Source organism: Lissotriton vulgaris, chromosome 6 (assembly GCF_964263255.1).
Source record: "Lissotriton vulgaris chromosome 6, aLisVul1.2, whole genome shotgun sequence".
Lineage (NCBI taxonomy): Eukaryota > Metazoa > Chordata > Amphibia > Caudata > Salamandridae > Lissotriton > Lissotriton vulgaris.
This window is the reverse complement of record NC_141694.1, coordinates 1,224,879,492-1,224,898,024: the sequence shown is the minus strand read 5'-3', so window position 1 is coordinate 1,224,898,024 and position 18,533 is coordinate 1,224,879,492. Positions and strand designations below refer to the sequence as shown.

At 43.3% G+C, this 18,533-nt stretch overlaps 1 protein-coding gene across 1 annotated transcript in view; it reads left to right on the top strand.

Moving 5' to 3' along the window:
• The window catches only part of LOC147708654 (uncharacterized), a 225,111-nt gene extending 208,670 nt beyond the window's left edge, over positions 1-16,441 (top strand). The window contains exons 20-22 of the mRNA XM_086925379.1: positions 10,067-10,156; positions 14,136-14,225; positions 16,349-16,441. Coding sequence (XP_086781505.1) covers positions 10,067-10,156; positions 14,136-14,225; positions 16,349-16,441 — 273 coding nt within the window. The remainder of the gene's footprint in view (positions 1-10,066; positions 10,157-14,135; positions 14,226-16,348) is intronic.
• Positions 16,442-18,533: the final 2,092 nt, after the last annotated feature.

Sequence of the window (18,533 nt, the reverse complement as noted above, 5' to 3'; positions counted from 1 at the left end):
ACTAGGCACCAGGGATTATTTATTTTTTGCATACGTAGGGGTGGGGGCTGCCCAGAATGGGCATGCCAATGCCCCACCCCAAAAACCACAGTATTTCTGCCCCCCCCCCCCCTGGGAGGCAGATGGGGCAATAGCCACAAGGCACCAGGGATTTGATTTTCTTCAAAGTTCAGGTTGGGGCTGCCCAGAACAGGCATGTCAATGCCCCCCCCCCCAAAAAGCCACAGTCTTTCTACGCCCCTCCCAGAGGAAGATGGGGCAGTAGCCCCTGATCTGCCCCCTGGGGGGTGACAGAAAGCCCACTAGGCACCAGGGATTTTTTTTATTACATTTGGATGGGGCTGCACAGAATGGGCATGCCAATACCCCAACCCCAAAACAAATTGGAACAGTCTTTCTGCCCCCCTGGGAGGCAGGTGGGGGCCATAGCCCCTTATCTGCCTCCATGGGCGGGGCTGAAAACCCACCAGACAATGCAATATTTTTTTCAATGGTCAGGGGTGGGGCTGTCCAGAATGGGCATGCCAATGCCCCCACCCCCTCAAAAAATGCCAAATTCTTTCTGCCCCTCCAGGAGGCAGTTGGGGTCAATAGCCCTTGATCTTCCCCCCAGGCACCAGGGATTACGCTGGCATTTTTGTATGTAGGAGTGGGGGCTGCCCAGAATTGGCATGCCAATGCCCCCCCTAAATTTGAGGTTTGCAGGGGATTTTGGGTAGGAAATCGTTGGGGGGGTCCATACAAGCCATACCTCCATGAACTCCCGCAGGTGTCTAGTTTTCAAAGATGTCTGGGTTTGGTAGGATTCCCTAGATGGCCACCGAGTGTGGGGCCAAAAACCCAGGTGAGCCCCTTTGCAAAACCATGTTTTTTGTGATAGGTAATTTTGCAATCTCCACAATGCCCTTCCCTGCAGCAGGTACTTGGCCCACCCACACAAGTGAGGTACCATTTTTATCGGAAGACTTTAAAGAATGCGGGGTGGGTGGAAGTTAGTGGCTCCACATAGATTCCAGCACTTTTCATCACAGAAATGTGGAGAGAATTAGGGTTTTTTTTGCAAAGTTTGAGGTTTGCAAAGGATTTATGGTAACAGAATCTGGTGAGAGCCACACAAGTCAACCCATCCTGGATTCTCCTGGGTGTCTAGTTTTCAAATATGTATAGGGTTGGTAGGTTTCCCTAGGTGCCAGCAGAGCTAAGGTTCACAATCCTCAGTTAGGGACTTTGCCAAAAAATGTCAGTTTTCACTGTACAAATGTGGTGTGTCCACTTTGCGTTTTGGCCATTTTCTTGTCTCAGGCACTAGGCCTAGCCACACAAGTTTGGTACCATTTTTATTGAGAGACATTGAGAAATGCGGGGTGGGTGGAATTTTCTGGATCCACACAGATTCCAGAACTTTCCATCACAGAAAAGTGAGTAAAATGTGGTTTTTTTTTTACAAAATTTCAATCAATCAATCAATCAATCAGGGGTTTATATAGCGGGCAACTCACCCATGAGGGTCTCAAGCCGCTGGGCGGGGGAGGGAGACAGCTCCAGATCAGACGAAGAGCCAAGTCTTGAGGTTCTTCCTGAATGTGTGCAGGGTCGGGGAGCATCTGATGTTCACCGGGAGCTCGTTCCAGGTCTTGGCTGTGACGTAGGAGAAGGCTCTTCCTCCGCTTTTGTTTCTGTGGATGCGGGGGACCTCTGCCAGGGCGAGGTTGGTGAAGCGAAGATTTCTCTTGGGTGCGTGGAAGGAGGCTCTCTCGTTGTGGTATTTGGGTCCGATATTGTTGTAGGAGTGAGTGATGAGTTTGAAAGTGACTCTCTTCTTGACGGGGGGCCAGTGGAGGGTGCGTAGGTGTTGGGACATGTGCTTGAGCCGCGGAGTTCTGAGGACGAGTCTGGGTGCGGCGTTCTGGATGGTTTGGAGTTTGTGTAGAAGAGTTCTGTTGATTCCGGCATAGAGGGCGTTGCTGTAGTCAAGTCTGCTGGTTATGAGTGCGTGGGTGGCGGTTCTTTTGCAGTCAGAGGGGATCCATTTGAAGGACTTATGGAGGATGAGAAGGCAGTTGAAACTGGTGGAGGCAACGGCGTTGATCTGGCGGTTCATGGACAGGGAGGATTTGAGGATGATGTCGAGGTTCTGGGCATGGTCAGTGGGGGTGGGTGGGATCCCAAGGGCAGGCAGCCACCAGGTGTTGTCCCAGGCGGTGGAGCAGGGTCCGAGGATGAGGACCTCGTTGTCTCCGAGTTGAGCTTCAGACAGCTGTCCTTCATCCAGGTTGCCACGTTCTTCATTCCTTCCTGAAAGCAGAGTCTGGTGTCTTCAGGATTTTTTGTGAGGGACAGGATGAGCTGTGTGTTGTCGGTGTAGGATGCAATGCTGAGCCCATGCTGTCTGACGATGGTGGCGAGGGGGGGCAATGTAGATGTTGAAGAGCGTAGGGCTGAGAGATGATCCCTGGGGTACCCTGCAGGTGATATTGGTGGGTTCTGAGCGGAAGGGTGGGAGTCTGATCCTCTGGGTTCAGCTGGAGAAGAAGGAATGGATCCAGTCTAGGGCAGCTCCTTGTATCCCTGCGTCGTGAAGTCTGGCTGTGAGTGTGCGGTGTGACATGGTGTCGAAGGACGCGGAGTGGTCTAGCAGGATGAGGGCCGCTGTGTGTCCCTGGTCCAGTAGCATGTGGATGTCATCAGTGGTGGCTAGAAGGGTGGTCTCAGTGCTGTGGCTGCTGTGGAATTCAGATTGGGAGGCATCTAGGATGGAGTTATATTCAACAAAGGCGGCCAGTTGGGTGTTCACGAGTCTCTCTGTGACTTTGGCATGAAGGGGAGGAGCGAGTAGGGCCGGTAGTTTTTCAGGTCTGCAAAGGATTCTGGGTAACAGAACCTGGTGACAGCCACACAAGTCACCCCCTCCTGTGTTCCCCTTTGTGTCTAGTTTTAAAAAATGTATAGGTTTGCTAGGTTTCCCTAGGTGCCGGCAGAGCTAGGGTTCAAAATCCACGGCTAGGCACTTTGCAAAAAAAGGGTCTTTTTTACAGTAAAAATGTAGTATGTCCAATTTGTGTTTTGGGCCGTTTCCTGTCGCGAGCACTAGGCCTACCCACACAAGTGAGGTACTATTTTTATTGGGAGACTTTCGGGTGGTTGGAATTTTCTGTGCCCACGTACAATCCAGCTCTTTCCATTACAGAAATGTGAGGAAAATGTGTTTTATGTGACAAGGTTTGAGGTTTGCAAGGGATTCTGAGCTACAGGACCTGGCGAGAGCCACACAAGCCACCCTGTCCTGAATTCCCCTGGGTGTCTAGTTTTCGAAAATGTATAGGTTTACCACGTTTCCCCAGGTTCAAAATCCACAGCTAGGCACTTTGAAAAAAAAGAGTCAGTTTTCACTGTAAAAATGGGGTGTGTCCACATTACGTATTGGCACGTTTCCTGTCGTGGGCACTAGGCCTACCCACACAAGTGAGGTATGATTTCTTTCAGAAGACTTTGGGGAATTTGAGGTGGGTGGAATTTTGTGGATCCACGTAGATTCCAGAAATTTTCCTGCGAAATGTGCGGAAATTGTATTTTTTGCAACAAATTTTGATGTTTGCAAGAGATTCTGGGTAACAGAACCTGGTGATAGCCACACAAGTCAACCCTCCTGGATTTCCCTGGGTGTCTAGTTTTAAAAAAATGTTTAGGTTTGCTAGGTTTCCCTAGGTGTCGGCAGGCCTAGGGTTCAAAAGTCACAGCTAGGCACTTTGAGAAAAAAGGGTCATTTTCACTCTAAAAATTTGATGTGTGTCCACGTAGCATTTTGGCCTGTTTCCTGTGGCGGGCAATAGGCCTACCCACATGAGTGAGGTACCATTTTTATTGGAAGGCTTTGGGGAATTCGGGGTGCATGGAATTTTGTCGATCCATGCAGATTCCAGAACTTCCCATCACAGAAATGTGAGGAAATTGTGTTTTTTTTCAAAGTTTGAGGTTTGGAAGGGATACTGGGTAACCGAACCTGGTGAAAACTGCACAAGTCTCCCCTTTATGGATTCCACTGGGTGCCTACTTTTTAAAACTGTACAGGTATGCTAGATTTCCCTAGGTTCTAGTAGAGCTAAGGTTCAAAATCCACAGCTAAACACTGTAAAAAAGGGTCAGTTTTTACTGTAAAAATGTTGTGTGTCCACATTGCAATTTTGGCCCGTTTCCTGACGCGGGCACTAATCCTACCCCCACAAGTGAGGTACCATTTTATGGGGAAACTTAGAGGAACACAAATTTGTAGAGCAACTGATATTCCGTATTGAGTTCATATGCATTTCTGCCTTTCAAATGTAAGACAATGTGTAAAAAAGATGTCACTTTGAAAAATGTCCTATAATTCACATGCTAGTATGGGTTTCCACAATTTCGGAGATGTGAAAATGGCTAATGCTTCTAAACTCTATATTTTATTCCCATTTTGGAAATACATAGGTGTCCTTGATACCTATTTTTCACTCTTTATATTTTACCAAATGAATTGCTATATACTCGGTACACAATGAAAAACCATTCAAAGACCCAGCTCAGTTATTGGCTCTGGGTTCCTCTGGTTCTTGGTGAACCTACAAGTCCTATATATCCCACAACCAGAAGGGTCCAGTGGATTTAACTGTATATTGCTGTAAAGAAATCTGAACTACATAGAAGATGTTACAGGTGAAAACGTTGGCACAAATAGCTGTTTTTTTAAATCTCATTTTCAACTTTTCTTATTTTCAACTATTAGTTTCTATTAAAAAAAAAGCTTGAAGGATCTACACAAATGACCCCTAGCTGAATTCAGAAATGTGTCTACTTCAGAAATGTATAGTTTTCCAGGGTCCATTATTGCTTCCAATTCTATTTTTACTACTAACTGGAAGGAGGTTGGTGCACAAAAAGTAGCAAAAATAGGCTATGTCCCAGTAAAATGCCCAAACTGTTAAAACATATGGGTTTTCTGACAAAATTCTGTCTGTTCCTCAAAGCTTGGAAGATGGAGATTTGAGTACCACAAACTGTTTGATGATACCATGTGCAGGGGAAAAAACTAATGCTTTCTTCTGCAGCACTTCTTCCCCACTTTTCCACAAAAAAGAAAAGAAATGTGCTTTGCTGTCTTTTGGCTAATTTTTGGGTCCCCTTCAGGGGAATACACAAAACCTGGGTATCTTTATAGTTCCTATAATGTTGGAATAAAAGAACGTAAATTTGGCATGGATACTTAATGTTGACAAAAAGTTACAGGGGCCTAAGCGCGAGCTACCCCAAATAGCCAAAAAAAGGTTTATAACCGGGGGGATGGTGGGGAAGACCTGATAGCTAAGAGGTTAAGTAGTAAGGCTTTTGTCTGCCATCACATGTGATTTCCTCAAAACAATATTAATGGTACTGGAGCATTTATGATCACCTTTTGACTTAGGCAGAGTGCCATGGGTGACTGAAGAGGTTTGAGATAGAATGCAAATGCTGCTGTGGGCTGAAATTAAAATGTTACAACTGCATTGCAGCACATGGATGCCTTACTGTCCAGGCATTTTCAAAGGAAGAACATTTTAAGTGAAATAATGCTCATATCAGTAGAGGTAAAAGCTGCATAGTACACCCTCAGCACCCCTCTTTCTCACTTGCCATCAATATGTTGATGTTACCTACTTCCTCCAAAGAGCTAGGCTTTTCTTCTTCACAGAATGATTCTCGCTACCCACGAACTCTTTCCTAGTCTTTACCTTTATTTCTGGCTCAATGGGCTTCTCACATACCATCAGTCTATTTTCTGTTCTAAATCTATTCACAGTAAACAAATTAATTAGGCTGCATTTTACTCAAAATATTCTTTTAGACTGCCAGATTTGCTATAAGTAATCACTGGTTTTCTCCTCCACAAATAGCCAGGTGTCTTCTATTACACATGGATCATTACTTCTTTACTCTAGATCCTTGTTTATGTACCAAAGGAAATGATAAAGCTAAAGGGAAAAAGTCATGTTCATCAACTAAAAAAATCCAATTTTTTTCTTTGTAATTTCCATATTTTCCTAATCCTTGCCTTCATACCTTCCAAGTTAGCTAAGTATATAACACACTCTGCTGGGCCTGCCAGCCTTTCTGCTGGAGAAGTTGCAAAGCCAAATCTTGCAGTCAGGCAGTACCATATGGGGCAGACAGAATGGTCGAATTTGATTTTGTGTAATTCTGTGGGATTACATTAAAATTCTGCGGAATTCAGCAATGGAGCGGAGTGTGCATGTGCTGCTATTTTCTTAGTGCTAAATGCACCCTCGCAACCAAAAATGGATGTGAGGATGCTCTAAGAAATAGCGCTGCCAAATACCAAATTCACTGCAGTACCTTCCCATCGGTGCCACTGTTAAATACTCGGAGTACATTATTATTATTATTATTAGGGAGATTTATAAAGCGCCTGGTTTACGCCTACAGGCGTGTCCCCGCGCTATGAGAAGTGGGGTGAGCAGTCCAGACAGCCAGCGCAACCGTCTAACGTCTTAATAAGTGAGTCTTAAGTTTTCTTCTAAACATGGATTCTGAGGACTCCAAACGTAACTCTGACGGAAGGTCATTCCACTGCTTCGCTACCAGATACCTGAAAGACCTTCCCCCCATACGCGCTTTCTTAATTTTAGGAATTTTCAGGAGACCTGTGCAGGAGGAGCGCAGAGTCCTTGTGGGCTCATACCTGGTGACCAAACTCTGTAACGGGGCAGGGGCTTTGCCACCCAGAATGCGGTGACACGTGGCAAGAGCTCTGAATTCCACCCTGCTCCTAACAGGAAGCCAGTGCAAGGCCTGGAGTGCTGCCTTTGAGGATGATCTTCTTGGAAGCCTCAGAATAAGGCGAGCGGCAGCATTTTTCAGCACCTGGAGGCGATTGAGAGCCTTTCCCGTGGCCCCCAGATACAGTAAATTGCCGTAATCCAGGCGTGAGGTGACTAAGGTATGCACCAGCGTCCGACGAGCAGTAATGGGCAGAAAATCCAAGACCTTTCTCAGAGTTCTTAGAACTCCGAAGCATGCCCCCACCACTCAGCCAATCTGGGGGCCAAGGGCAAGGTCAACGTCCAACCACACCCCAAGATTCGTTACTTCCTGGCAGGGAACAGGTGTCTCTCCAAGGCAGGGCGGCCACCAAGCCGACGACAATACAGATGGGCATCCCCCCACCACGAGCACCTCGGTCTTACTGCCATTAAGTTTCAGGCCTTAAATACTCTGAGTATGTAAGGGCACCAAGGGGTATGCACATCAGTGAAGTCGGTGGTTTTTAAACAGGGACAGAAGAGGGAGCTGTCCCTCTATGTTTAAAAATAACTGCAGATTAAAGTTTGACTGCTGATCCTTAAACATAAAAGGTGACTAAATTGAAGTTAGTGCTTGGTTGGTTGTAGAGTAACTGAGTCCATGGATAGGTGGTTCGATGAAAGTACATGCATATGAATGGATGAAGAGGCTAGTGCTGTGTGTGGGATAAGAACGTCTGAGGTTGAATGTGGCAGTGTGCAGGGGCATGGGTAGGCTGCGATGAAGTGGGAACCCAATTGAATAGAGACATCTGGGTGGAGGAATCAGAACTTAAAGAGGAAGTTGTGGTGGTGAAGTAGGAGAAGGCTGCACAAAATCAGTACATGATGGAACACTAAGCAAAGAAGGGAGCACCTTACCTCGTTGAAGTGATACTGAGGGGTTGGGTAGCTGGTCATCTTTTGCTGCTGGGCCATGTAGCCCCAGACCAAATTTCTTATCTGCACCAGTTCTTCAGCTGCAGTGTAATTGAGGCTTTTTGCCTTGCTGCATGATTATCGCTGACCTGGAACACCCTTCTTTGTCTTTCCCTTGATGTCTGGATAAATGGTTACTCATTACTCATGTTACCTTCCCCTGAGATGTTTCTTCCGGCATACCAACAATGTAATTTCCATTTTTAACCTGTTAACACTAAATATATTAATTGAGCTACACATTATCCAAACTATGTTTTAGGCACTGTGCCTAATTTGTTAGAAGTAATCATCGATCATCTCACAAAGTGGTCACACTTAAACATATGTAAATATCATATAATACAGGAGATACGGTCTAGCCTATCTAGTCCTCTCTCTCTCATTGATCTGAGCACACTTAAACATATGCTGTCTTCCCACTTAGACGATCACCTGTAGGCTGCACACCAGTAAAAAGCAAAATGTCTTTCATTGTGGAGCTAGAGAGACTGTATGTGTGTGGATAGAGGAGATTGCCCTTGAACTGAATCTTGCTTAATGCTTTTTTGGTATCTTCACAGTAAGAACCCAGCCCTGCCACACTTGAAGTGGAATAGACCAGCGGCCAGGTGTATGACCTTTTTTAGCGGCCCCAAACTCGGAATCAGCCCGTTTGTGACCGTAAAAAAAGGTGGTCGTATGTACAAACGCTATTTTGCGAGTCAGTGACTCGCAAAATAGTGTTTGCAAGTTGCTATAAGGAAGGGGCATGCCAAGAGCGTCCCTTCCTAGTAGCGAGTCATAATAGTATGTACCATTGTTTTCCAACCGCATTTGTGTTTCCAAAACACTTGTAGTTTACAGCCTACTTCAAGTAGGTGGTAAGCCACTCCCAAACGGCCTGAATTTAGAAAAAAAAAGTTGCTTATTAAAAATTCAAACACAGACATTAGGGTCTGCTATCCCCAACAGACCACCATCCCTGTGTTTGCATGCCATTCCCAATAATTCACAAATTGCGACCTGCCTCTTGAATTTTAATGAGGCAGGTACCTTGCAACCCAATTGAAAATCGCTAATAGTGTCACAGACACTGTTGTATATTCCATTTTGTGAGTCTCATAACATCGCAATTTGCGATTCGCTAAAGAGAATGGTCGTACATCTGGCCCCACAAGCCTTGGCCCTTATGATACTGAAAGTCAAAGAATAAGTGAGAGGTAATCAGTGGATAGGGAATTAGCTTGTTTTTTAAATGTTTCCATGCTAGCTGTAATGGAATGGCCTAGATCAATATGTTTTAAAAATATTTCACCACTGGATATTCTAAAACCGCATTATCCCTCATCCCATCTTTTATCCATAAGGGTAACTATAGAGTGATCAAAGAAGCCAGTTTTAGGCACCCAGATCAGATTCCTTCCAAATCCTTGGCCAACTTAAGCCACCTACAGTTGCCACATTGATGTCATCTCTATCTCTCCTAGCCCACTCTGGGTGCTTCATCTTTATGCCATGATTGCAAATGGTCAGGAATCACCTCTTTCGTGTCTTTTCATCTTACCTCCTGCATCTTCTTTATGGTTCTCTGCATACAGCAACTCCAGGAGGTATTGGCTGGCTCCACTTTACAGAAACCTAGGATTTAAAAATTGTTTGTCTGCTTTTAGAATTTTAAAGACTGATACATCAAGTTTCATCGTATTTGCACTTTCTAGGTACCTTACAGCTATGTGGACCAGAAGGCGTAAATTAATTGATATCCACTGCTAAAGTTTTTATTACTGAAAGCTATCTTTATATTTTAATGTATGATATATGTATAGTGCAATTTATGATGTTTTCCTAATGGCTGTAAATATCTCCTTTTTTAAAAGTTTTAATGTTCTAATTTGTACTCTTTTATGACCTGGACGGTCGAAATAAAGAATTTTTGAATTGAATTGAATGGGTTCTCTGCACAGAAGAAAACAGTGTCTGAGTTTTCCTTACAAACAGCAAAGACGTATTTTGCTTGACCACACTCCAGACACTTCAAAAACGCCATTTTCAGGTTTTATTCGATAGATGGGCATTCTAAAGGTTTCTTGCCATGCATTAAAGCATCAGCCCTATGCACAGAAAACAGCTCTACGAAACAGAATTCCGTTTTCTACGTAATTATTCATTCCTCTCTTTTAGTTTCAAGAATATGCTTTGGTCCTGAAGTACATCTGTAGGTTGTTATTTCGAAAGTCGCTAACATTACAATAGGAGAACTACAGGCAGGTAAAAATAAAGGGCTCTGTTGTGGCTTTTGGGAGTTATCTTGCCTGACACTTTTTTCGGTATCTTCACAGTTGCCAGACTTACGCACCTCTGATGGAAAACAAGAGAGCAGCATCTCATTGGTGTGTCGCCTTATAAATCACACTTCAGGAAGGCAGAGGGTAAGTGATCGGTGGACAGAGCCATGTGTGAGTGTTTCCTTTTTCCCCGCCCAGTGCATGCTGTTACAATTCTCTATCAGTGAATTGTCTTTAAATGTTCTGCAGTCTTGTATACCCTTCCCCCAAATGATCAAATCTCTAAACTATTACTTTCTCATTCTGAAAATGCCATTAAGCTCTAAGGGGAAAATCACCTTTTCATGCAGCGCAGTGCGACAAGCAAAGTTACTGTGGTGTGTTGTGTGGAAGGGAGAGAGCTGGAAAGTGTCACATCTACAAAGATAGTGCACTGCTGCCATTTTCCCAAGTTCTTGTTCTCCTTAAGGTTGCCTAGCACCATGCAGAAACTTTTGTACCAGAAGGTTTTGTACCGAAATGATAAACCTCCAGTACAACATACTTTGCTTAGACTTACTTTTAAACTTTGCCATTTTGTACATGTTCCTTACACACATGCAATGAGCGAACAGTTTGGAGAAAACATTATTTCTCCTACTTTGTGCCTTTCTCGTGGAGGCGTATTCTTTTAGTGTAAACCCCTGTCTACCTCCATTAGTAGATGGGGCTCTGTGTTAAATTCCTTGGGTAATCACATGGGAACGCCCCTGTACCATCCATGGAACACCCCTTGACGCAACGTAATGCAAAGTACCACAAACAGCTACTTTGCATTATTCTTAGTCAAGCTTCCTCACAAATAAACGTTTGCACTGAAAATTGAAAACGTTATCAAGACTTTGCACCGGTGCTCATCTCTGTTTGTGACTTTGCACCAACACAAAGCCTTGATAAATCTGACCATACATTCCTATTTTATCTAACTCAGACCGATGTCGTCTCCATCCCCCTAGCCCTGGATAACCACATAATGCTGACACCATGATTCTTGACAAACTTTTATGTTTATTTGTTTAGTTAAGCACTCACTTCATGTCAACTGTTTCTAGGCTTCCGCAAGACACATGTTGTATAGGGGATGACTGTTATTTCATGACATTCTTATTGTTTTTATGTAGTGATAAGTGGTTGTGCAAGTAATAATTTTGATCAAGGTTAGTTTTTAATCCTGAAGGTCATGTTTCTAGTAGTATTATGAGTGTGTGGATGGAAGATATTGAAACATTGAAAGCCAATGGCTCTGAAGTGTTTTCTACAATTGGTTCCAGTAACCATTAAGAGGTTGATTGCTTTGAATCTTAGATGGTAAGCTGTTGGTGCATGATTGTATTCTGTAGGTATAAGGGTGTTGAACCTTAAACCTACAAGGTTAGGCAAAGTGAGACTATTTTATTGAGGTTTCATTTGTCTATGCTTTTGTATGTGGAAAAAAGTGTGAGTAGTGAACGTTGAACGGCAAGTTTCCGTTTTTCATAGTACTTTGGTTTGGCAGGGGGAGTGATGTACAGGAAATAGCCGTAGTCACATTTACTGATGTTTCTACCTCCAGAGGTGGTATTTTTTGGGATGAGGGGCAAGATTTTTTTGAGGAGCTGTATTTAGTAGAAAGTGGTATTGACCGCTGCTTCTGTCAGTTGAGACTGGGGTTTGTGGATATATAAAGACTATGACCTGACTTTGGTTTTCATGGAACAATGTCGCCAAAGAAGGTTGGGAATCAGAGTGCCAGTAATTTGTAAGGGAGATGTGGTGTCTCAGCACCAGGATTTCTGTTTTAGAGCCAGGGAGTGTCTGGCTGATCGGAGTCATCCACATCTCTGTTGCTTTGAGGTCTTCTGTCACATTCATGAGTTGCTTCCTGTGACCTGCAAATAAATCTACATGTCATTATCTTAGGAGTGGAAGGTGAGAATGTTTTTTAGGTCAGAATGAAGGATGATGCAGTCCTCTTCATGTGACCTCGCAGGGTGGTAGATTTCAAACAACTGGAGCGGAGTGGTCAATGATATGTGCAACAGACCGGTGATAGTGTAGCTGAATGACACAAGCTGACCCAGATATCCAACGGTGCAGTCTCTGTTCCATGTTTTAAGCAGATTTATTGTAATAAAAATGAATTCCTTATTCATTTTAAATAATGGGAAAGGTTGTCAGTTTTTTTCTGCATTAACGAGCCCCCGGTTACTGAATGAGTCTTAATTTTCCTTGTTAGTGTGATTGCTTATGAATTACTAGCAGCCCGTCCCGACGTTGTCCGGGAGCAAAAGGCTGCTTCAGGGCCCCCCCCGCCCTGCAGAAGAGTTGTCTGTGCAAGTCCTCGCCCTGTTCAACTGATTTGGCCCACTTGTGTTATTTTTTTAATTCGTATGTATTGTTTTCCGCGTTTTATGTTGTCCGCAAGATGTGAGGAAAGTGTTGTGTCACCTGTTTAATGTTTTTTTTTCTTTCGAAGGCTCTTTCCGTGTGTTCGTTTTTGTATCCCTTCAAAGAAGTTTCCCTTTTCTTTTGTCAATTGTGTGGTGAATTCCAGCAGTGCTCGAGTGATTATGGGCAGTTGTGTTATTTTCGTTATTCGTATGTCTTATTGTAAGCGTTTTATCTTGTCCGCAAGATGTGAGGAAAGTCTCACGAATGCGCAGTCTATTGCGTTTCTCCGTTAAGAAATGTCGGCTTTTTTTGTTCGTGTTTACCCCCCTGTGATGTTGTTGGTTAATAGCCAATGGTTAAAGACTTTTTTTTTTTGGTATGCCGAAGTCTTGTGTGTGTTTTCTTTAGTGCATTGTGATTGGCGTAGTATGCGATTAATCCTGCCCCCTGTGTGGCGTCATTTGACACTCCTCGTCGATGGAAGGCTCGCCCGGTTTTTAATGCGAAGGCGTCAATGTTGTCTGGGTAACTGCAACGAATGTGTGTAAATTTCTTATAGCGCGCACCTCTGCTGTTTTTGTATATTGGTGTTACCGCGCTGTATGTGTGAATTTAAATTCATTGAAAGCGCATTTCCGCTGTATGTGTTGGGATTTGCAAATGTTTGTTAGAAATTCATTGAAAGCGTATTTCCGCTCTATGTCTGCATATTGTGCGTTCTAAATTCAGTGAAAGCGCATTTCCGCTCTATGTGTGCATATGTAAGTGTGTTGTGAGGTCGCTTGGCCTATGTTTGTTATTTGCACTTGGCACGGCCCTGTAAACGCCCACATTTGTTGTTTGAGACGCCCATGGCCACGACCACGCCCCCAAGGGACTACTTTACCACTGTAGGCGTTTTTGCTTTTTTAATGTATATGGTGTACATATCTATAGCCTATGTCCTTCTGCCACATCTCCCCTTTCAAATGGTGTATTGGGTGTAGTGATTGGTGCATTACTTTTGTAGTTTACCTGGCTCAAAGGTTTGTGTTCTCTCTTTATAATAGTAGTATAGATGTAAGATAATATCTCTCTTGCATCAGAATGATCATTTCTGAAGGTGAAAAATCAATGGAAAGAGTTGTAAACACTAAACACAGAAGGAAAAAATGCAATTGCTTCTGAGTGGGGCTTTCATTGCCTGTAAGGAAGAATACCATTCTACAGTGGTTCATTAGTGCCTGGGTGTTATAAGTTTCAGTGTGAGCATGTAATTGGTTGGTGACAGCTTGTCCAGCAATGGAATCTTCCATCCCTTTAATTTCCAACTACTGGCCTACCCACATGGCTGGGTCCAAGCTGGGGTGGTGTGGAGACCAAAATAACGATCTATTTAACACAGATCTTTGTGACTGGGGTGAATGTTTGTATTGTACAGCATTCTGTCCATCATTTGTTCCTTTTGCCTACCCAATTAACTAGTCCTAGGAATGCTTATGTGCTAGAAAATCAACTGGCATTGTACAGGTTTACTTCACTACATACAATCTAAAGTGGATTCTGGAAACAACATGGTAACAGAGAGTCTACGGGAGCTTACAATTCTTATGCAGAGCAAACTGGGGACACTAGAGAAAAGAAAGTGATTTTTGGGGTGGGTAATATGCTCATTGACAGGGGAACAATACTTTGACTGAGTGTTTCCCTCATTCTCTTTTTTGTGTCTTCACAGCACTCACTGTGGCATGGCACATCAGGAATGTTTCAGAGGAGCAGCCCTATACTTTTAAACCAGATCTGTTACGTTTCTGAGAGAGAAAGGGTAAGCAACAGGAAATATCAATGGAGGGCTGTGAGCCATTTAAGCAACAGGAAATATCAACAGAGGGGTGTGAGCCATTTAAGCAACAGGGAATATCAATGGAGGGGTGAGAGCCATTTAAACAACAGGAAATATCAATGGAGGGGTGAGAGCCATTTAAGCAACAGGGAATATCAATGGAGGGGTGTGAGCCATTTAAACAACAGGAAATATCAATGGAGGGGTGTGAGCCATTTAAGCAACAGGAAATATCAACAGAGGGGTGTGAGCCATTTAAGCAACAGGGAATATCAATGGAGGGGTGTGAGCCATTTAAGCAACAGGGAATATCAACAGAGGGGTGTGAGCCATTTAAACAACAGGGATGATCAATGGAGGGGTGTGAGCCATATGGTTGAGTATTTATTTGACCCCCACATGCATGATTTGCTGTTGTCCTTCAAAATGGGTGTCCAATATCCATCCTCATCTTATACTGCCTGCACATCCCCCTACAGAACTGATGTGTCTAATCTCTAAACTAAAATGGCTCCATGACAATCCTGTTACCCCATTGACATCTCCTCCATCCTTCCAAGAACTGTGTATTTAGCTCATCTTCACATCAGTTCTCGCCCTCCAGCGCCCACTTCTTCCCCATAATCCCACACGATAGACAGACCTATTGACTTTGCAGGCTATGTTGAGGTTTGTGTCTAAATTACAGATGGATGGTGAAACCTTATTTTACAAATGTATTGTTTATACATCATTTAAAACGCACCAGAGAAAGTTCAACTAATCTTAATCCACAATTGTCTTTTTGGAGAAAAATAAACTATTTTTACACTATCTCTGATACTCCTGTAATAAACTATGGAGCAAAATGGCTTTGTCTCAAACATACTGCGATAATTTCCATTTAAAAAGTTGTGAGAACATATGATCTTCACAAAGAGAAAAATTGTGGGGAATTAGTTTTCACTAGTGCAAATTTCTGTGGCATGGCACTGAGGGCCCTATTCACAGAACTGACTTATGACAAAATCTTAAACTTACTACTTTTGATATTCACAGAAGGCATTTAGAAGTAGTAAAGTTAGGCTGTCGTCTTAAGTCTGTCTTACGTCTGTCTCAAGTCTGTCTTAAGTCTGTCCTACTACTTTTGGTATTCACAGAAGGCATTTAGTAGTAGTAAAGTTAGGATTTCGTCTTATGTTTGACTTAAAGACAGACTTAAGACAGACTTAAGACAGACTTAAGACAGTCTTAAGACAAACTTAAGACAGACTTAAGACAGACTTAAGACAGACTTCAGACAGACTTAAGCCAGACTTAAGACAAACCTAGGACAGACTTAGGACAGACGTAAGGCAGACTTAAGGCAGACTTAAGACAGACTTAAGACATCCTCCTAACTTTACTACTACTAAATGCCTTCTCTGAATACCAAAAGTAGTAAGTTTAGGATTTTGTCTTAAGTTAGTTCTGTGAATCGGGCCCTGAGTCTTTAGCACTTTCTGAGATTAGAAAAGTAAGCTGCTGAATTGTGGGATCAGGTATCTCCGCCCATCCCAAACCTTTCAGGCCTTTATCACCCTGCCATTTCCTTGTAACCACCAAGAATCCTTGCTTCAGGCTTGACTAGCTACTCCAGTACAGGGTTTAGTCTTTGACATCTGGGAAGTGTATTCCTGGTTTTATGTGGATAAACAAGAACTACAAATCCCAGAGTGGAAAGTCAAAACCCACACCATTGCAGTTAGGTATGCATGGATCTGGGAAACTTGGCAAGGAGATCGGAAACCTGGGGAGCTCGGCTGTGCAGGGTCTACACTGTAATAGCATAAACCTTGGTCCTGAGTTATTGTGCAACTGAGCACTTCAGAACAAATGTTAACACTTATCCTGTTTTTTACTTGTGCCGGAGGTGTACTGAAAGCCAAATTAGTTATAATACCTGTATGTATTGAAATGCAGATAATGTAATTGTTCAATGCAGTTTATGAACCACTATTGCTGTTTGGTCATGATTAGCTTATGTTTAGGGTTCAAGTTACCTATAAATGTAAAAATGTTTTCAATTTTTCTTTAACTCCCAACTGAAATGTATATTTATATATGTGTATCTCTTTCTTTTCCAGGCAACACAGCCTTTTCTCCCAAAACTATTCAACTTTTTGAAAATGCATTCTACACAGATAACTAACACTATTGCCAATATTCTTTTTGGATAATAAAGATAAGACTGCCAAGTGCATATTGTAAAATAGGAAAGAATGTCAAGGACCTTATTGAAAAATAAAATAGTTTGTTGCTGTCTACATGTGATTTGTGCAGCAGATTCAATTTGGTGTATGACTTCATCTTGTGTAATGTTTCCCACCGTAGCTGTGCACTGTACATACACTTACTGACAAAGTATTTGAATAACAGAGGAAGTTGATTAAAATTGTTTATGCTTTTGAAGAACACTTTTGGTTAAACTATTGTGCCTGACATTTGCCAGATCCAGTAAGTGGAATGACAGCCAAAAGGCTGGGCATAGTTCCTTCTAAAATGACATATATAGTGTACAAACTGTGCTAGTACAACAGAAGGTGGCTATCATTTGTTTGTGTGGCTATGTGCAGTGCACGGCTACTTCAAGTGTAGTACTCTTGCCTGAACCATGCTAACAAAATACCTCCAGCAGGTGTTTTATCTATTTCAGGCATGTCAGACTTTTTTGTGGGGCCTGATTAACGCGTTCCATGTGTCGGACGGCCCCCGGCTGCCACGTTGGGTGTGTGCGTCGGACTGCTGGGGGGCCTCCAATTACTGCACGCGTACAATGCGCATGCACAGTGGGGAAATTTGCACCGCAGCGAACGGGTTAAGCCAAATGAAGAGGAGCCCTTAGGACTAACTACATAGATAGAACAAACCCTGGTAGTGAAAGTAAATTGAGAGAAATTATTGATATTTCCACTCACAACATCCACCTCGCCTACACAAACAGAATTCCCTTTAGTGTGGACCAATGAACCGGTGTAATACCTAGGGATTCAGATACATACATACCCTGACATGGTAATACGATAGAATTATGGGAAAGCAGTGCAGCTTTTTACAGAGGTGATAGAGAGTTGGTTATGGTTACCCCTCTCATTGATGGGCAGAATAGCTCTCATGAAAATGATTTTCTTGTTTGTCAATATACCAATACTATTATCAAAAAACGTGTTTTGCACTTTGCACACACTTATGACTCACTTGGCCTATGCTGGGAAATTGCTGTGCCTGTGATCAGGAACATTAACCCTCCCTTATATGATGGGTGGGCTGGATGCACCAGACCTTGAAATATACTATAGGGCTTGCAGATCATACATGCATATTATTGGATTCACGGGCCGCCAGTTCTCCCACACTTTTACTGGGAGAGGGAAGCAGCTGAACCGTTATCGCTCCCATGCTATCTGCTAAGCATAGCACAGCATAAATTCCGCACAATTGACCCTATAGTCTACACGTTACCTGCTTCAGAAACGGCAGATGAAAGGTGGATTTCACTACTGTATTCGCCAAAGCTACCAATAGAGTGGTGCACATGGTTTCCCTTAAGTGCAGATTGGGCAATAACGTGGACACTGCAAAGGGTAAAAATACACAACATGGGAGACTTCTTCAAAGATGGAATCCTGATAACCTGGAAAGTGGTCCAAGACTCGATACCTGATCACCAGATATAATAGCTATAGAGCATGTCAGTCACTGCGGGCACTGTTGAGGTCAGACAGAGCAGAACTGCCTGAAAAAAACCCTGACATATTTGCTCGAGGAAACCTCCACGGCTCGCGGGATTTCAACACTATATAAACTTATGTAACATAGTGATGATCCACCAAATAGAAAGTCGCGGTGGGAATGGCAGGAGGACTTGGGCGTAATAATAACAGACAAACAATGGGCATGCTGGTGCTCAATCACTAAGAGCATATCGCAAAATGGCAGACATCGCCAGGTGCACTTTAAATATCTCAAAAGAGATACAGCCTGCGAGGTGAAAGATGCGGTGCTGAGAATGCTGGGCTTGGCCATCTTGCTTGGTCCTGTCCTGAGATACAAGCATTCTGGTTAAAAATGGCAAATGAGCTCCAGGGGATGGTGAGGCAACCAGTTCCAGACTCTCCAATTCTAGCCTTACTGGGTCTAGACTGCGACGTACCAAAACAATATAGAAAGTTAGTGGCAACAGGTCTGCTACTGGCAAACAGACGAGTTGGAATGCACTGGATGAGAGGGCCGGTGCTGACGATCCTGAAATGGTACGCCGATATGACCTTT